Source organism: Octodon degus, unplaced genomic scaffold (assembly GCF_000260255.1).
Source record: "Octodon degus isolate 3935 unplaced genomic scaffold, OctDeg1.0 scaffold00058, whole genome shotgun sequence".
Classification (NCBI taxonomy): domain Eukaryota; kingdom Metazoa; phylum Chordata; class Mammalia; order Rodentia; family Octodontidae; genus Octodon; species Octodon degus.
Genome location: NW_004524634.1, coordinates 2,669,394 through 2,686,388, shown reverse-complemented (window position 1 = coordinate 2,686,388; position 16,995 = coordinate 2,669,394). Strand labels below are relative to the sequence as shown.

Here is a 16,995-nt window from a genome sequence, read left to right as displayed (position 1 = left end):
TCCATAATGTTTGCTGAAGACTTGTTAAGCATACATATAAGACAGAAATATCTTCATTATTTAATAAGAAATTCTAATAATAAACACAAGAGATTAGAAAATTTAACAAGGAAATAACAAAATAAGTCTAAAAGAATTAAAGAGTACAACAACTGAAATTTTAGTGACTTTTAAAAATGCTAACAAGGCTAGTTGAGAGAAGAAAAAAAGAAAGAAAACCCAAACAATAGAAATATGAGCAAGAGAAATAAATACTAGATAGGAAGAATTGTTTAAGTTATGAATGCCTGCTCTCCAAAACACTACGTAAACAAACTAAAAGACCTCAATGCAATGGATGTTTTCCTAAGAAGTATATAAATAATTAGAATCGACTAGAGTAAAAGCAACAAACTAAAAATAATAATGATCACAGGAGAAACTGAAAACTTTTTAAAGAGCTATTACTACACCCACTCAAAAAGGGCACACGGCCCATATGGTTTTATGGGTGAATTACTTCAAACCCTCAAAAGACTATATTCTTATGGTATATAAACTATTCCAGATGTTAGAGAAGACTTTAAATATTTCCAATTAATTTTACAGAGCCAGCATAATCCAGATACCAAAACCAAAAAATTAAATAAATAAATAACGAGCAGACATACCAACAGAAGATAATAGAAAATCAAGGGACAGGCCTAAGAATACATTTAGGAATTTAGTAGGTGATAAAGATAGCATTTCAAAATATAGAGAAAACAATATTCAAACTTCAATATTAGCATCACCAAAGAACAATTTTAAAAGAAAATGTTATATTCTTACCTTATTCACTAAAGGAAAGATTTATAGATTTGATTACATAAAAATTTAATTTCTAAAGGTCAGAACTATCAGTTGGTAAAATAAGATTGACAACAATTATTCACCACAGGTATAACAGTGGAAAAGTTAGTATCAATATGCACATAGAAATCTTAGGAAAAATGACAAATACACAAACACCAAAAATATGCCCCAAAACATGAATTTATAATAGGATAAATATATAGAAATATTTTAAATTTTACATTGATCCATTTCACTAACACGATAACATACTGTTTCCTGCTATCTAATTAATAAGGTTATTTCTAACTTTTTAATTTTTTTGCGGTACCAAGGATTGAACTCAGGACCTTGTGCTTGCCAGGCAAGTGCTTATTCTACTGAACCATCTCCCTGGCCCAATAAGGCTATTTTCTAACATTATTTTACCCTGCATTAATAAGGGTGCAGGAAAAAAAAAAAAAATCCTATGCTGGTGATTGGAATATAAATTACTCTAAACTTTTTCCTAGAAGGGTCATTACGAAGTTCAGGCTGGCCTTGAACTCACTATAATCCTTCTGCCTCCCAAATGCTGGGGTTACAGACACGTGTCATCACTCCTGGCTAGCCCAGACTTTCTAAACACAACACTGATAAGAGACAGAAGGCCTTAAAAATGTTAAGTTCTTTGACACAGCAAGTCTACTTCTAGAAGTTAATACAAAAGGGAACTTGCAAACTGTGTAAATATTCAGCTACAAAAAAAATAGTCATAGCAAAGCTGTTTGTAATTCAGAAAACTAGGAAACTCCTAAAAGCTTCATATTGGCTACTTCATTTGAATCATGGTACATTCACACATTGAAATGTTTATTCACTTAAAAGGTGAAAAGATTTATATGATTGGAAGAGGAAATGCAATGTATTTTTATTCAATTAAAATCACAGTGTACATGAAAGGACATTTATGTTGTGTCACCAAGGGACAAAAAACATATTTTAAAACTATTTTAAAGTACTTATGTGTGTGTGCGCGCGCGCATGTGTGTACATTCTTATACACACCCACACCTGCACAAAGGTCTCAGATTAGAAATAGTTCTTGAGTAGTGGACTTATAGGTCATTTCATGGGTAAATTTTATATTCTTTCAGATTCTCTATTTAAAATTTAACAGAATGACAATGGATCATTGTTTTGACAGAATGACAATGGATCATTGTTTTGACAATGGGTTTTTTTTTTGTTTTTTTGTTTTTTTTTTTTTAACCAGGAATTGAACTCAGGCCCTTATGCTTGCCAGAGAAGCGCTTATTCCACTGAGCCATCTCCCTAGCCCAATGGATCATTTTTCTTTTTTTTTTTTTTTTTTTTCGGAACCGGGGATTGAACTCAGGCCCTTGCGCTTGCCAGGGAAGTGCTTATTCCACTGAGCCATCTTCCCGGCCCCTCCAATGGATCATTTTTAATGGATGAATAAAAACAAGTACAGAATCGAAATTGCTAGAGCACAGTCAGCCAGTATAAAATCCAGCGGGTGCCATGGCCAAGGCCACCAACCTTATCTGCAGAAATGAAGCAAGCACCTTGTGCCATCTGGCATCCTAAATGTGGAGCATCCTAAACGTTTCGAGTCACCTCTCTCACTAGCCAGAGCCTCTCTCTGTAGAAAGTGAATAACAAGAGCCTTAAAAACCTCTCTTATATCCAAGTGCAGTGAGACATGCCTGTAATCCCGGCACTTGGGAGGCTAAAGCAGGAAGACTGCCACAAGTTCAAGACCAGTCTAAGGTACATAGTGAAACCCTATCTTAAAAAAAAAAAAAAAAAAAAATCTGCATACCCTCAAAAAGAAGATGTGGGATAGAGATGCAACTGACAATATCCCAAGGCCCAGAGAGCAGAACACAGGGAGAACATACCTTCTATTTCTCCTCCAGAGGCAGAGATCTTCGACATACTCAGGTAGGTGGTGGCCACGATGTCATTGTGAGTGAGGCGGTCCCTAGAACAAGGGGCAGAGAGGACTGGAACACAGGAAGGACCACAGGGCCAATCCAGGAAGGCCTCGGTTCCACACCATGGAGGGCACCAGTCTTCACACTGGGGATGTTATTTAGGCCTGGTAATCCCAGAGAAGATGAGACTGGGCAGAAACCTCACTCAAGGTTGCCCTAGAAGGAACTGGTCTCTCCAACCATCAGCCTATGTCTTAGCAAGCAGATTGCAGGAAGCCAGAGGCAAGCAGGATGAGGAGTAGGAGGCTGCTCAGGAGGCCCCATTCCCAGACCCAGAGAGGGCTGAAACTTTGGGAGGTAAAGAAATAAATACTGATATCAAGCAAGTTGGGGACAGGTAACCAGCCAAAAAAAAAAAACCTCCATGACCTCATCTTTTTAAAAATATTTATTTTTATTAGTGCCTGTTTGCAGTACATAACGATCACATTCATCTTGGGGAGTTGGCACATGTACACAACACACCTTAATTCTTTTTTACTTACCCTTCCCTTCTCCTTACTGCCTCTCCCCTTCCTCTCTTGGTCCCTTTCCCTTTTGCAAAAGATCTCTTTGTTTCCTATTATCCATCTTTAATTTTGTCCTTTAAATTTTCTATGCCTTGGGTTCCTCAAATAGAAGCCATGTGATACTTAAGCTTGTGTATCTGCTTTATTTCTCCTAACATTATGGTTATGAAGTGTACCTGTTTTCCTACACAAGACTCAAATTTATGCTTTATGGTAGGGTCGTACTCCATCGTGTATAGATAATACCAGTTTGTTCATCCATTCTTTTATTGGTGGACATACCGGCTACTTCCAAGACTTAGCTAATACAAGCTGTGCCACGACAGACATGGGCAGGATGTATCACTGAAATGTGATGTCTTTAATTCTCTTGGGAAGGTACCTAGAAAGGGGATAGCTGGGTAGATGCAGTTTTAGTCTTAGTTTTTTGAAGAATCTCCATACTGATTTCCATGGAAGTTGTACTAGTTTACACTCCCACGAGCAACATAGGAGGATTTCTCCCCTCCCCCAGCCTCATCGGCATTCACTATTTGATTTCACGTTGATGGCCCTTTTTTCTGGAGTAAGATGGAAGCTCACTGTTTTAGGGGGTTGTTTCTTTTTTGTTTTCGGAACTGGGGATTGAACTCAGGCCCTTGTGCTTGCCAGGGAAGCGTTTATTCCCCAGCTTCCAAGCTCAGTGTTTTAATGTGCATTTCTCTGAGGATCAAAAAAGTTGAGCATTTTTTCATCTATTTATTGGTCATTTGTAGTTCTGGAAGTGTCTATTCATTTTTCTTTCTTTCTTTCTTTCTTTCTTTTTGGCGGAACTGGGGATAGAACTCAGACCCTTGCACTTGCCAGGGAAGCACTTATTCCACTGAGCCATCTCCCTGGCCCGTGTCTATTCATTTCAGTTGCCTATTTTTTTGATTGGGTCTTTCATTTGGGACAGGGACTAATTTTTTAGGTCTTTACACATTCTAGCTATTAGTCCTCTGTTCAAGGAGTAGCTGGCAAAAATTGTTGGCTCTTTACTCAGTTGTTTCCTTTGCTGCACAAAAGCTCTGCCATTTTTGAGACAATCCCATCTGCTGATACTTGATATTGTTCTTTGTACAACTGGGACTCTGTTCAAAAAGACCTGGCCTATGTATGCCTAGGTCTCCAAGAGTTTTACCTATTTTAATTTTCCAGCAGGTTATATATTTCTATTTTGAATATTCAGGGCTTTGATCCATTTCAATTTTATTTCAGTACATGGTGAGAGGTGCGGGCTTGGCTCAGTATTCTATATGCAGGTTTCCTTGGTAGCATTTGTTAAAGGAAGGGGCTGTGTCTCCTCCAGCATGTTTTTGGCCCCTTGAAGTCTTAAATCAGCTAATGCTAATGGGTGGTTCCTTATTGTATGTGACTGTTTAGTAAGAAGCACCTTTCATCTTGCAAAAGCTTCACAGTGGCCTTGAAAAGCAAATACTTTTTTTTTTTTTCTTTTTTTTGCAGAACCAGGGATTGAACTCAGGCCCTTCTGCTTGCCAGGGAAGTACTTATTCTACTGAGCCATCTGCCTGGTCCCACAAATACTTTTATTATAATCTCTATCATGCCCACAAAGAAACTGAGGCTCAGAGCTGTGCAGACACTGCCCTGGCAGCAGAGCCAGGCCTCCTCCTGCCTCCCAGGCTGGTGCTCAGACCACAGCCCAGGCTGTTCTTGGCTTCTCATCTCTAGCACAGGTAGAGCCCCAGAACTAATCACCCCCTTAGCAGGCTATGTCCTATGCAGACCCTTTCTCTGAACCCCTCTATAATAATCACATGTCTGGCCTTTACTAAGTCAATCATGGCCCTAAAACATCCTGTGAGTTAGCTCACTTAATCTTCACATCAACCCTGCCAGGCAGGTGGGATGATTAGCCACCATTGCAGATGAAGATGCCAAGGTCAAGAAGGTCAAATTATCTGCAAAGAGGGCAACACTGCAATAGGAGGGCAGACAGGCCTGCCAGAAACCAGAGCTTTGGAGCAGCCGCCTGCTGCCTCACCAACAGGCCAGATCTGAGGTTTCCAACCTGCTGGTTATGATCCCCTAGAAGGTATGGCTACATCTGGAGATGTTTTGGTGTGAGGAGAGACTACCAGACTCCAGTGTATAGAAGCCAGGTATGCTACCAAACAGTTTATGATGCCCAGGACAGCCCCATGACAAACGACAAGCCAGTCCCAAATGTGCTGAGGCTGAGAAACACAAGCTGGGCAAGACCCATGGCCCGCAGATAGTGTCTCAGTGTGTGCTCACGGCCTCGTAGTGGCCCTGTCTCCTAGCTCTGTGTACTCCAGCCCTGAGCAGCTTCCAAAGAGGTTTCAGCCCAGCTCCGCTGTGAGAGACACAGCTGAGCAGGTTAACTTTTGCCTTTCAAATCCTAATCTCATAAAACACACCAGTCTCTCTCCAATGAGCGAGTTGTTTTCATCTCTGAATTTCCTAGGAAAGTGATTACACTTTAATTCTGAAGTTTCCCAGCAGGGCCGGGCCCCATGAAGAAGCGTGAGCTGTCGGCACACATCTGCAAGGCAGTTCCTGGTGAGTAACGCTAGTGAGAGCTGGGAAATGCAGCCTGCCTTGAGATTACCCACCCCATACCTGGCTGGGGGTAAGGGAGGGGTCCTCACAAGGCCTGGAAGAGAAAGAGGCCTTGGCCTTCTGACCTCGGGCCTCCTCCAAGTCAGAAGAGGGGGAAAGAGTAGGGGAGACATTTTTATAAAGGTGGGAAGTGACGTTGGAGACTCTTGTTCTTTAATGAAAAGGAAATTTTTTTAAAGGACTGAAAGGAAAATTAAGTTACAGAGAAAAAGCCATATGGGCTAGATCGTCCTTCCAGGAGTCAGGTAATAACAGAAGTCTATCTGTGCTTTCTGGGAAGAAAGCATTTTTCGGGATAGGAACTTGTAGCAGAAGAATGCTTTCTGGCTAAGAGTTGGGTTTTGGGGCTTGGGGTTGCTTTTGGAAAATACAGCAAGTCTGAAAATAGACTCACAATAAAAATGCCACTTCAACCCAAACCAGAGACGCAACCACCAGATTCGGTAATGTGTTTGGATTGTACAGTATGCTGATGCCTTTGACACAGCTCAGCCGGACGCGAGCCAGGCACATCCGCAGCACATGGGACAACCGCACGCACACGCGTCCACAGGCGCACACACACGGAGGCACGCACTGCCAGCCACCCCCGCCAGCGCAGCACACACTCATCACCAGCCAAGATGCAGAGATCAGGACAGGGATGTGAAGTGTGTCTCTTCCCCAAACCGCTTCCCCGTGGCACATACCGTGGTCAGTGCCCTTGCGCTACCCACCCCCCCCTCCCCCGCGCGCCCCCCATCCCAACCCGGGCTGCTCCCTTCCCTCTAATTCTCACAAGCTGTTTTCTTTAGGCCTGGGGAATTGGCACATACTTTAATGGCTCTGCGGCCTGGGGGTTTTTCCTTAGTCTCTCATTATCCTCCTGGCTGGGGGTGCCATGGGCCTGGGACCAAAGAAGAACATGCCAGGGAACCACACAGCCAAGACTTTTGGGGGCAGAGAAAGGACAACTCTCTCCTCTTGGAAAGTCTGGTGTCCCGGAGTTCACATGTGTGTGCCCCGGATGTCCCCCTCCAATGGGAGAGCGAGCACCTCCACGGAGCAGGAGCAGCTGGCCCAGGAATTAAAGATCAGCTTTAAGAGCACATCAGGCGCCACCTGGGGGAGGTCACTCAGTCCTTCCCAATCTCCTGTCTTCTCTGTGGGGGAGTAGCACACCATTGCGTCAAGGATCAGATGAAATCACGTGCGCAAAGGGCTTGCTGGGCACAAGGCCTAGCACATAATAGGTGCTTAACACATTAGATACTGTCTTCCATGAAGCTACATAGATGTTGTCCTCACCTGCAACACTGACACCTACTGAGCAACCTGCTGGCTTCCGCAGCTTGGGAACCACCATCCCACCCCTAGGCTGTCAGGACCCTGGTCCCAGAAGCTCTGCTCTCCAGCTTCATGCCTTAGCTCAAGGCCTTTCCTCACAGGAATGCCCTCACCACACCCTGTCCTGCCTGCCAGGCAGCCACCTGCCCCACCTTCTCCAGGAAGCATCCATCCCTAACCTCTCAGGCCCTCCCAGATGGCCTCCTCCCAGCCCCAGCCAGCTGAGCTCTCCTGATCTGCCATTAGGCAGCTGTCCTAGCACCTGGCCAGCAGGTCCTGAGCAAGCTCACCTGAGTTGCCCACACCGCTCCAGCCCACTGGGAAGCATCCTCTCCCAGCGTACACTAATCAGGCCAAACCACACTGAAAACCTCTCCAACCCTGGGGACGGTCTTCTCTGTAGACTCCAACACTTGGAACTCACCAGTCTATGACTCGGATCCTCATCTTTTCACACATGGAGGGAAACTAAGGAGGGGAAAAGAGGAGTGTTGAGAAGAACACCCCCACCTCCAAGCACAAATCCAGAGTGCTGGGGAGGCGGGGAGCCAGGGCCGCCTGAGGCCAGAGCGCAGGGGATCCTGGGGGTCTGGCAGGTGCAGAGCTGAAGCTCACCATGGCAGGCAGAGTGACTCTCTGATTCCACTGAGGGTTGGCCGTCTTCTCCAGGATCTTGCTGCAGAGCTAAAGAAGAGAGGGCAGGGGCATTGGCATCATGGTGACCGTGGACTCCCTCAGGAAGTGGCAGACTGGCAAGTGGCCATTCTCTGCCAGGCTGGCTGCCTGGAGGGCTGGGCCTAAGACCCTGGGTTCTTACAGCAATAGACTCAGATGCCAGGAATCTTACCAGATACAAAGCTCAACGGCAGGACATACCAAGAGCTGCACTGAGGGGTACTGTCTGAATGCCACTGTCCTTCCAAACTCTCCCCCAGCCTCTCATTATGGCAAGAATCCTAAATGTGGGGCCCTGAAGCCAGACTGGCTTTCCTTGAGGCATTCCGCTGTGCCCATCAGCTTCAGACTACCTCTATTTTGGAAGACTGTGAGCCCTAGAAGATCAGAGATGGCGGAGAAAAAGGAGATCCATCACCTGCATCTGAGAGTTTAACAAAATCCAATGAATATATAAACCCTAGAGGCCACAGTCTGGCACAGACCAGCCCTACCAGAAACCTAGCAAGATTGGAAATAGGCCCAAGCCGATGGTTCATGTGCCAACTCTGCCCTTGGAGCCCACGGAGAGCACCCCAAGGCATCCTGTCCCACACCTAGGGATAGCGGAAAAACTCAGTTCCAGATACACAGATCCCGGTGGACTTGTGTGTTCTGCACATAAAAATGAACAGCCCTTTTCGAAGCATTTCCTAAACTCCCTGTATCACACGAAGCACAGAAGTTTATGGGCACTGTCTCATCTAATAAGCATCTGAGTTAGCTCAGAGACTTCAGGTCCCTAGGGGAGAGGGCTGCGTCCCCAACTCCGCACAATGCCAACCCTGTGTGCCCCTCTTCCTTATAAGCAGCGGCTGCATGGGGCTAGGGGCAAGGATGGGTGCCAGGATTAGGGCCTTGTGTTAGAAAAGAAAATAAGCAGTAAGAAAAGAGAGGACAGTCCATGGAAGAGACAGTTTGCAGGAATGGAGACACGGGGTGGTAAGACACATAAGGAGATACTCAACCTCACTCATAGCAAAAGAACCACAAACACAACTAATGAGATACCATTTCGCACTCATCAGATTTGAAAAAGCTCAACAAGCAACTCACTATTGGCAAAGCCATGGAAAAGCCTCGCTTATATTTCACTGGTGGAAAGCTGAAGTATTTTGATACTTGCAGGAGGTAACTGGCTGTTATTTCACAAATGCATATATTCCTTTTGACCTAGAAAGTCCACCTCTAGACATTTACTCTACAGAAACAACTTGTATATGTGCTGAATGAAGCTATCATTACATTATATGAAGTTATTCATTTCCTTATAATTTGAATTAACAAGATCTGAAACGCCACTGTCCACTAATAGAGGACAAACTGAATAAATTATGGTATAGCCACATAGCGGAATACTATGCACCTGTAAAAAGTGAGGACAGCTCTAAACCTAGATATGAAGCAACCTCCAATTCCAATTATGAAATGGAAAAGGCGAGGTGCAGAGAAGCATGTAATGTGCAACCTTTTTTTTTTTTTTTTTTTCCAGAACCAGGGATTGAACTCAGGCCCTTGCGCTTGCCAGGGAAGTGCTTACTCCATTGAGCCATCTCCCCAGCCCCTATGCAACCATTTTTATTTAAAAGATCAGAAGAATCTACAGCCAGATGTGTTGCATGTGCCCGATGCAATCAGAATGTTACAAAAGAAGTTAATGGCTGTGGTTTCTTTTGTGAAGGAAGAAATGAGCAGGCAGACTGTTGGACAGTCTGAGGCAAGAGGGTGATCACGGGTAATGTATAAATACATAGAGTAAATGTGTGTAATGCTTAGATGTATTGACTAATTAAAAAATGGGCAAAACTCTAAACTAAAAAGAAGAGATTCTCAGGGGCCGGGGAGATGGCTCAGTAGGATAAGCACTTGACTGGCAAACTCAAGGATCTGAGTTCAATCCCCGGTTCCACCAAAAAAAAGAAGAGATTCTTTACACATAGCAGCGAGATCACCACGCTTGTTGCACAGGCCCCAGGGAGTGTGGGCCACTAAAGTGAACACTTTAGCCTAGTGGTCCTAGGACCAGGAAAACAGCCCAGTCCAGCCCTGCTTCCAGCGCTAGGAGCGCCTGGCAACTCTCACATCCCACCCTGCCCCCGACACCAGGCCAGGCAGCAGCTCGCTTCCTCCTCCCCCTCCCCTTCCTCCTCTTCCTCCTTCTCTCTCTCTGCCTCCCCCCCACTTCTCTCTTTAGCCTCCTTTACTTCCTGATGAAATGTAATTAGTAATGCCTTTCTGGAAACCATTTGGCCATCTGTGTCAGATATTTAGAAATAAGGGTCCTCTCCGACCTGATAATGGCAGAGCCAGAAACTTCCCTGTGGAGAAGCAGCCAACATACGGACGGACGAAGATCCATGAGGGTCTGTGAAGGCTTGCGCTTGTCACAGGTTTATTTGTAAAAGAGGAAGTGAATTCTTCTCGAATGCTGGGATTATGGGTATGAGGGCTGCACCTGTCCTGGGGCAGATAATCTGCATACAAACATAAGGAGGGGAGAGAGGCTGGCTAACTGCTTCTCCCTTTGCTTGTTGCTCTTTTCCGCCCCCAAGAACGGCTGCCCTCTGCCATGTGCCACTCTGCCTTGGAGCCAGCCGAGTATGGACTGGAACCTCCACACACTGTGTGCTAAATCAACCTCTCCTCCCTTAATTTTGTCCCAACAGTAAGAGAAAAGTAACCAAGCCAAGGCCAAAATACGAGAAGGGAAAACGCACAAACGCTACTCAACAGCAGTCATCTCTAGGTCAGTGAGGCCCACAGAAAGCAAGGAAGCGGGTATCTTCCTTTCCTCTCATTTCTTCATTTTTTTTTTAACAATTAGTAGATCTTAGGGCTGGTGAGATGGCTCAGTGGTCTAAAGCACCTACTTAAAACAAGCTTAGCAAAGCACAGGGACCGCGGTTAAATCCCCCAGCACCACATGCCAGCTAGCCCTGCCCCCTGGTGGGCTGAGCTGGCCGCGCGCGCGCGCACACACACACACACACACACACACAAATAAATAAATAAATAAATAACAATTAGTGGATCTTATTCTTACATTCTGAGAAAAAGTTTTAAAACCTCCTGCTGTGCCCTGCAAGTAGTTTCCCTTTCTGTTACCCACACATGAAGGAAGCTCACACACACACACACACAAGGACACATACCGAGACACACAAACACACAGTCACACAGACCAACACACGTTCCTTCCAGGCTGAGTAACTTGGTCAAACCTGATATGTTCACACCTTGCAAAACAGTGCCACTAAGTGTCCACAAGAGGAAATGCACAGACTGCAACATGGGAATGCGTGCACACAGGACGCTTTGGACTAGGATGTGAAAAGTGACACACAAGAAGAATGAGACAAGGAAGAAGGGTAATAGAGTGGCGGGAGGCCACAGGAGATGGCTCAGGGAAGACAGAAGAGGTCGTAAAGGTCCAAAGACCACAGAGGAGAGGAGCAGATCAGACCTATCAAAAGGGAAGTGTCACCTGCTGCCCTCCCTATTAGCTCATTCTTCAACTCCTGCCAGCCCTTTGAGAGGGACCACAGGAGTGTCATTTCTTGCTTAAGCTCAGCTGCCCATCAGCTTTATTCAGTCTCTTGTCCCCATCAGGACCTGCATCATCTCGCCTAGCTATCTGTACCCCCTAGAAAAGCCCCCAGGGACAAGCGAGAGCATCTCAGAACCTAAGGACCCACAGCCAGCAGGAACCCCAGAGCTCTGACAGTTAGCTCCAAGAAGGCAGGGAATAATAGTAAGGCAAGTCAGTCTTGGGCCTGGTCACCAAGAAGCACCCTGCTATGCTGGACATGGGACAAAAACAATGAATGTTCCCAATTAATGTGACCGTCACCATCTGTGAAGTGGAAAAACTGATCCTAGTCCTTAGAGCACAAACTGCTGAGCCACACTTCCTGCTTCTTGCCAGCCTTTGGGGCTCTGTCTTAACCTGTGCTGAAGCCAGTACAGGGTATCAGACCAAGCCCAAACCAAACCTACTCTTGGGCAAGAATCTCCAAGGGGCATCTACACTTCAGTATAAGGGACCTTGTTTTGTGACTTACCCTGCAGAGCCTGTGCTAGGAGCTGGGGAGGAAAGAGCCAGTTAGAAGGGACTCCAGACCACAGCATCAAAATAATGCTGATATCAAGGGCCAGCAATATAGCTCAGTGGTCTGAAGCAACTGCTTAAAAAAGCTTAGGCAGGTGCAGGGGACCATAGTTTGATCCCCAGCACCACATTCTGTGCCAGCCCCACCCTCAGGGTGGGATGAGCCAGCAAAAAAAAAAAAAAAGAAAGAAAAAAAAAGATAATGCATATATAAATACAATAATAACTGATTCCAACACAATGAATTAATAAAAACTATCAGGCTGGCCAGATAGCTCAGCAGACTAAAGCATCTGCTTAGGCAGAGCGTAGTGGCCAGGGTTCGATCCCCAACATGCCAAGCTGGCTCCACCCCCGGGTCATGCTGAGATGCGATTGAGATTGGGCGCACACCTGTAATCTCAGCACTTGGGAAGCTGAAAACAGGAGAATCACTATGAGTCGGATTTAGGCAGTAAGACCCTGTAGACCCTGTACTAAATACAAAAATACTAATACTAATACTAATAATTGAGGGCCATGTGATATTCAAAGGGGTGGAAGAAGCAAAGCTTTTTTTTTTTTTTCCAGAACCGGGGATTGAACTCAGGCCCTTACACTTGCCAGGGAAGCGCTTATTCTACTGAGCCATCTCCCCAGCCCCTCAAAGCTCTTCTTTATAGAAAAGAAAAAAAAAAAAAAAATGCCAGCTAATAGAGATGAAATTATAATGAGAAAATCAGCCCTACATAACTCCCAAGAAAATGTTTTCTGAAGACAAAGGGGCCAATTAATGTTTACAGCATTAGGTTAGAAGTTGTTAAGAAGTAGCTCCGGGGCCGGGGAGATGGCTCAGTGGAATAAGTGCTTCCCTGGCAAGCGCAAGGGCCTGAGTGCAATCCCCGGTTCCGCCAAAAAAAATAAAAAAATAAAAAGAAGTAGCTCCGCTGCTGAGAAGCTGAAGCTACATAGCAAGACCCTGTCTCAAACAGAAAAGCAGTAGCTCTCCCATCCCTGGAACCACAATGGCACCACAGATTTTCTGCCAATTGCAAAGAGAACAAACTATCTACTTTTACAAGGGGGCAATCTGTAGTCACCGCCTTAGCCAAGGGATCAGACAGTCGCTGCTGATGACACCAGACACCGTTGCTGCTTCTTGTGCAGCCCAAGGCACAAGACAGTGCCTTATATGAGTTCTGAGCAAAATGCTTAATCTGAACCTAGCAGAATCTGTAGACCTGATTTCCCATTTACAGAAAATACAAGAGTCCGAGGAAAAAATTAAACACAACCAGAAGGAGACTATGAGAGAAATACAGAACAAATGGCAAGGGCTTTCCAAAAGATATCAGTGTCGTGTGGTGAGCAAAACAATTGTAAGGAATGCCGTGTGGTCTGGGGAAGAGACGGCAGTAGTTCTAGGGACACCAGCAAGGGCTGTGCCTTGGAGCCATGTCCAAAGTCGAGAGCTAGAAGTGACCCGCTTAATGTGGAAAGAGAGAAAGGAAGGAATGAAAACAGACCCATATGGTCCGCCATTGTGGTGGAATGGGTCAAGATGGAGGCTGATGGTGGCAGAGAAAATGGCTCCTCTGTGACCATTAATCCTTATGCATCAACTTGAGTGGCTTAAAAATTCCTGACCAGTAGGGCACACTTTTGGCTGTGTCTGGGTAGGCCAGTGGGGCCCTGACTCTGCCCTATGCAGGATCCCTAGGCCCTTCCTCTCCTTGCTCTGTTTGCCAAATGCCATGGATTAAGCACCTTCTCTCTATGACATCCCTGCCTTGGAGCCAGCCAACCCTCTAAAACCATGAACAGAAGCAATTTCTTTCCTTCAAGTTACGGACATTGGGTATTCGTGTCCTGGCAACAGGAAAGCTGACGCGCATCCTCTATGTGCTCACAGGGGCATCAGGCCAAGGCAGTCAGGGCCACTGCCTGCCTTGGAGAAGCGTGGGCTGGAAGCAAGGGCTCAAAGCTAAAGGGCATTGAGGGAGTCCCCTGCAGAGAGGTGATGGCCAAAACCCGGGAAAGGCTGGAGATGTGGGCACACAGAGGCTGGGAGGAGCCAGCCCTATGGAGGGAGCTACTAGGCTAGAAGTCCACAAGGACAGGCATGACAGCCCACACCTGAGCAGGCAGCAGGCTGAAAGGAGAAGGTGGCACATCGGTGACCCCCAGAGCACCCATCAAAGAGGTCTCTGTCCAACTCCTGCCATCACAGTTAAAAAATTAAGGTTTTGTCACATTTTTAAAGAGTTTTCCTATCTGCATGTCTTCACCTCTGGTTTCCAGGCCATTCTTTACTTTTCCCGTAAATATTCTTCTGTCCATCCATTGTCCCCCTGTCCTCTCTGGGTCCATCCACACCTATTTCTTTATGTGGATATCCAGGCAGACCTGTCAACACTCGTGTGCATAGCAGTCCCAGAAAGCCAAGCCTGGATTCATGTCACACTTGTGTCCCAGGATCAGCCTCTCCAGGTTCACATGCTCTGCCAGTGGACCCCCCTGTCCTGTACCCCTGGCACCTGTGCAAGGCCATCCCGCCATCACTCACCCACAGGAGTCCTCCTGCTCCCTTGCTTCTTACCATCTTCCCTGCAAAGCTGACCTCCACGAAGGGGTCCACCAGGTTCTTCTTGTTACTGTCGAAGCCAAAGATCTGCTTCACATTGTCCATCACGGCATCATCCACTGGAGAGGACACACAAGTCACTGCTGTACCCGGTATTACTTGTAACCAGGCAGCACTGGGACAGTGTACCTCCCTCAGGACTCAGTCCAGGTGCTCCTGGGAGGGAGGACTCTGAGAGGAGCCATGCCTGAGCACCCTGGGCTGCACCCTCCCAGAGTCGCAGCAGCCGGGTCTCCATCCCCTCAGCACCATGCGGCTTCAGAGCAGGTCTGCCGGGTGCTGGCTGCGTACTGGACTGAGGAGAAGTCTACATCACCAAGGGCAGTAAACTACAGCCAAGCACTGGAGATTTTTTAATAATAAGGCAGTTACTGGGGCCTGGGGGACATTTTCCTTTAGCAATTAGCACAAGGATTTCCCTGGACTTAATCACTAAGTCAATTTTATCCTTAAAAAAAAAAAAGGTTTGGTCTGGGGAGATAGCTCAGCAGTCTAAGTGGCTGCCTGGCAAGCGCAAGGGCCCAGGTCCCATCCCTGGTACTACATGCTGCACCAGCCCCGCACCGAGCCAGCCACCAAAACCAGGTGTAGTGGCACATGCTTGTAATCCCAGCACTGGGGAGGCTGAGACAGGAGGATCACTATGAGTCTGAGCTGTCTAGTGAGGCCGTATACCAAATAAATAAAAGATTTTTTTAAAAAGAAAAAACTTTTCATCTGCTTCTTTAAACCAACTACTTAATTGAATTAGCCAGATTACTTATGTACATATATAGAAATTATGTGTACATACCTATATATTTATATATATACATGTTTATATGTACATGAATGAACAAGAGAAGGAACCAGTTAAAAATTTGACGCTAGCAATGTCTACATGAATGGAACAGGTAATGATTAACAAATAGGCTACCTTTATCTATCTATTTTGTTTCTATTTATATTTAAACAACAGTGTAGAGAATTCCACACAAATCTTCTTTACCTTAAAAAGCAAGCAGAAAAAAAAAAGCAAGCAGTTCAATCTCCCCACACCCCTGCGGAAACTCACTAGCATCACATCTACGTAGCTGCAACCAATAAATGTGAATTTTTTTTAAACATGTATTCTAATATCCACTTAACTCTCATTAGTTATTTAAAGACCTTCCCCTGTGATTCTGGTCCAACTAAACTTGTATAGAAGGAATCTATTTCCTTTATATACTGAGGCCATTATCACAGCAGAAACCCTCAAGCAGCTTGATGCCAAACTTGTAAATAGGGATCCAAGTTGCAAATGTTTTCACTGACTGCTGGGAACAGTGACTGGTCTGATTATGTTAATATGCGCTCGAAAACAGTGGCTCACAACAGGTTGCCTGGGAAGCCTTTAAACACTAGGAAAGAATGAGTCCTTTTCCAACCCAGGAATGACAGCCCCACTGATGCTCCTGGCTCTAGAATATTCTGTATAACTCCCCTAGCAACCTATCCTAAGCAACACAGAGTGAGGCCAACGCCATGTCAGCTGTGCTGAGAATGCACTTAACAATCAGCCTTCCAGGAGGAGGAGAAGGTGGCCACAAGTCAGGTGACCCAGTTTTGAGGAAACAGAAGGGTTTTCTGGTGCATAGGACTTCTGGGGCCAGCGTAGACCCAGGCCAAGGAGGATGTTGGGCCACCTGGTGGAGCAGGTTTCTTCATCTGAAAGACAATGGTCCCCGGAGTCCTCTGTGCAAACTCTCAGAACATCAGGGCAGCTGCTGTCTACCAGGACTTTCCGGCCAGGCTTCCTCACAGGGGAAGGAGCAGCTGAGCGCCCCCCTCAACCCCATTGAGGCAGTGTGTAGATGGTGCAGCCTCCTCAGTGAAAACCAAGAAAATGGATCCACAGTGGCTCAGGAGCCAGACTAGGTCTGGGGACACTGGAATGCAGCCCAGTGGCTGCTATCACCCTCAAGATGATTGTGGGGATACTGATCAGTGAAGTCTAGAGCTCAGGGGCCAGGGAGATGGCTCAATAGAATAAGTGCTTCCCTGGAAAGCGCAAGGGCCTGAGTTCAATCCCCAGTCACCCCCCAAAAAATAAATAAATAAATAAATAAATAAATAAAATAAAAATGAAGTCTAGGAAGGCACTGTGCCACTGAGCTATATCCTTGGCCCTCTTAAAAATGAAGTCTAGGGGCTGGAGAGATGGCTCAGTGGTCTAAAGCACCTACTTGGAACAAGCTTACCTAAAGCATCAGGGACCGCGGTTCAATCCCCCAGCACCACATGCCAGCCAGCCCC

The 16,995-nt window shown here is 46.0% G+C and overlaps 1 protein-coding gene across 17 annotated transcripts in view; it reads right to left on the bottom strand.

The window, feature by feature from the left end:
- Positions 1-16,995, bottom strand: part of Dysf (dysferlin) — a 233,667-nt gene that overhangs the window by 137,894 nt on the left and 78,778 nt on the right. For all 17 annotated transcript variants that reach the window (XM_023718431.1, XM_004634069.2, XM_004634066.2 and 14 more), the window contains 4 exons: positions 14,674-14,777; positions 7,889-7,957; positions 7,698-7,741; positions 2,718-2,800 (listed from right to left, as the gene is read on the bottom strand). In XM_023718431.1, coding sequence (XP_023574199.1) covers positions 2,718-2,800; positions 7,698-7,741; positions 7,889-7,957; positions 14,674-14,777 — 300 coding nt within the window. The remainder of the gene's footprint in view (positions 1-2,717; positions 2,801-7,697; positions 7,742-7,888; positions 7,958-14,673; positions 14,778-16,995) is intronic.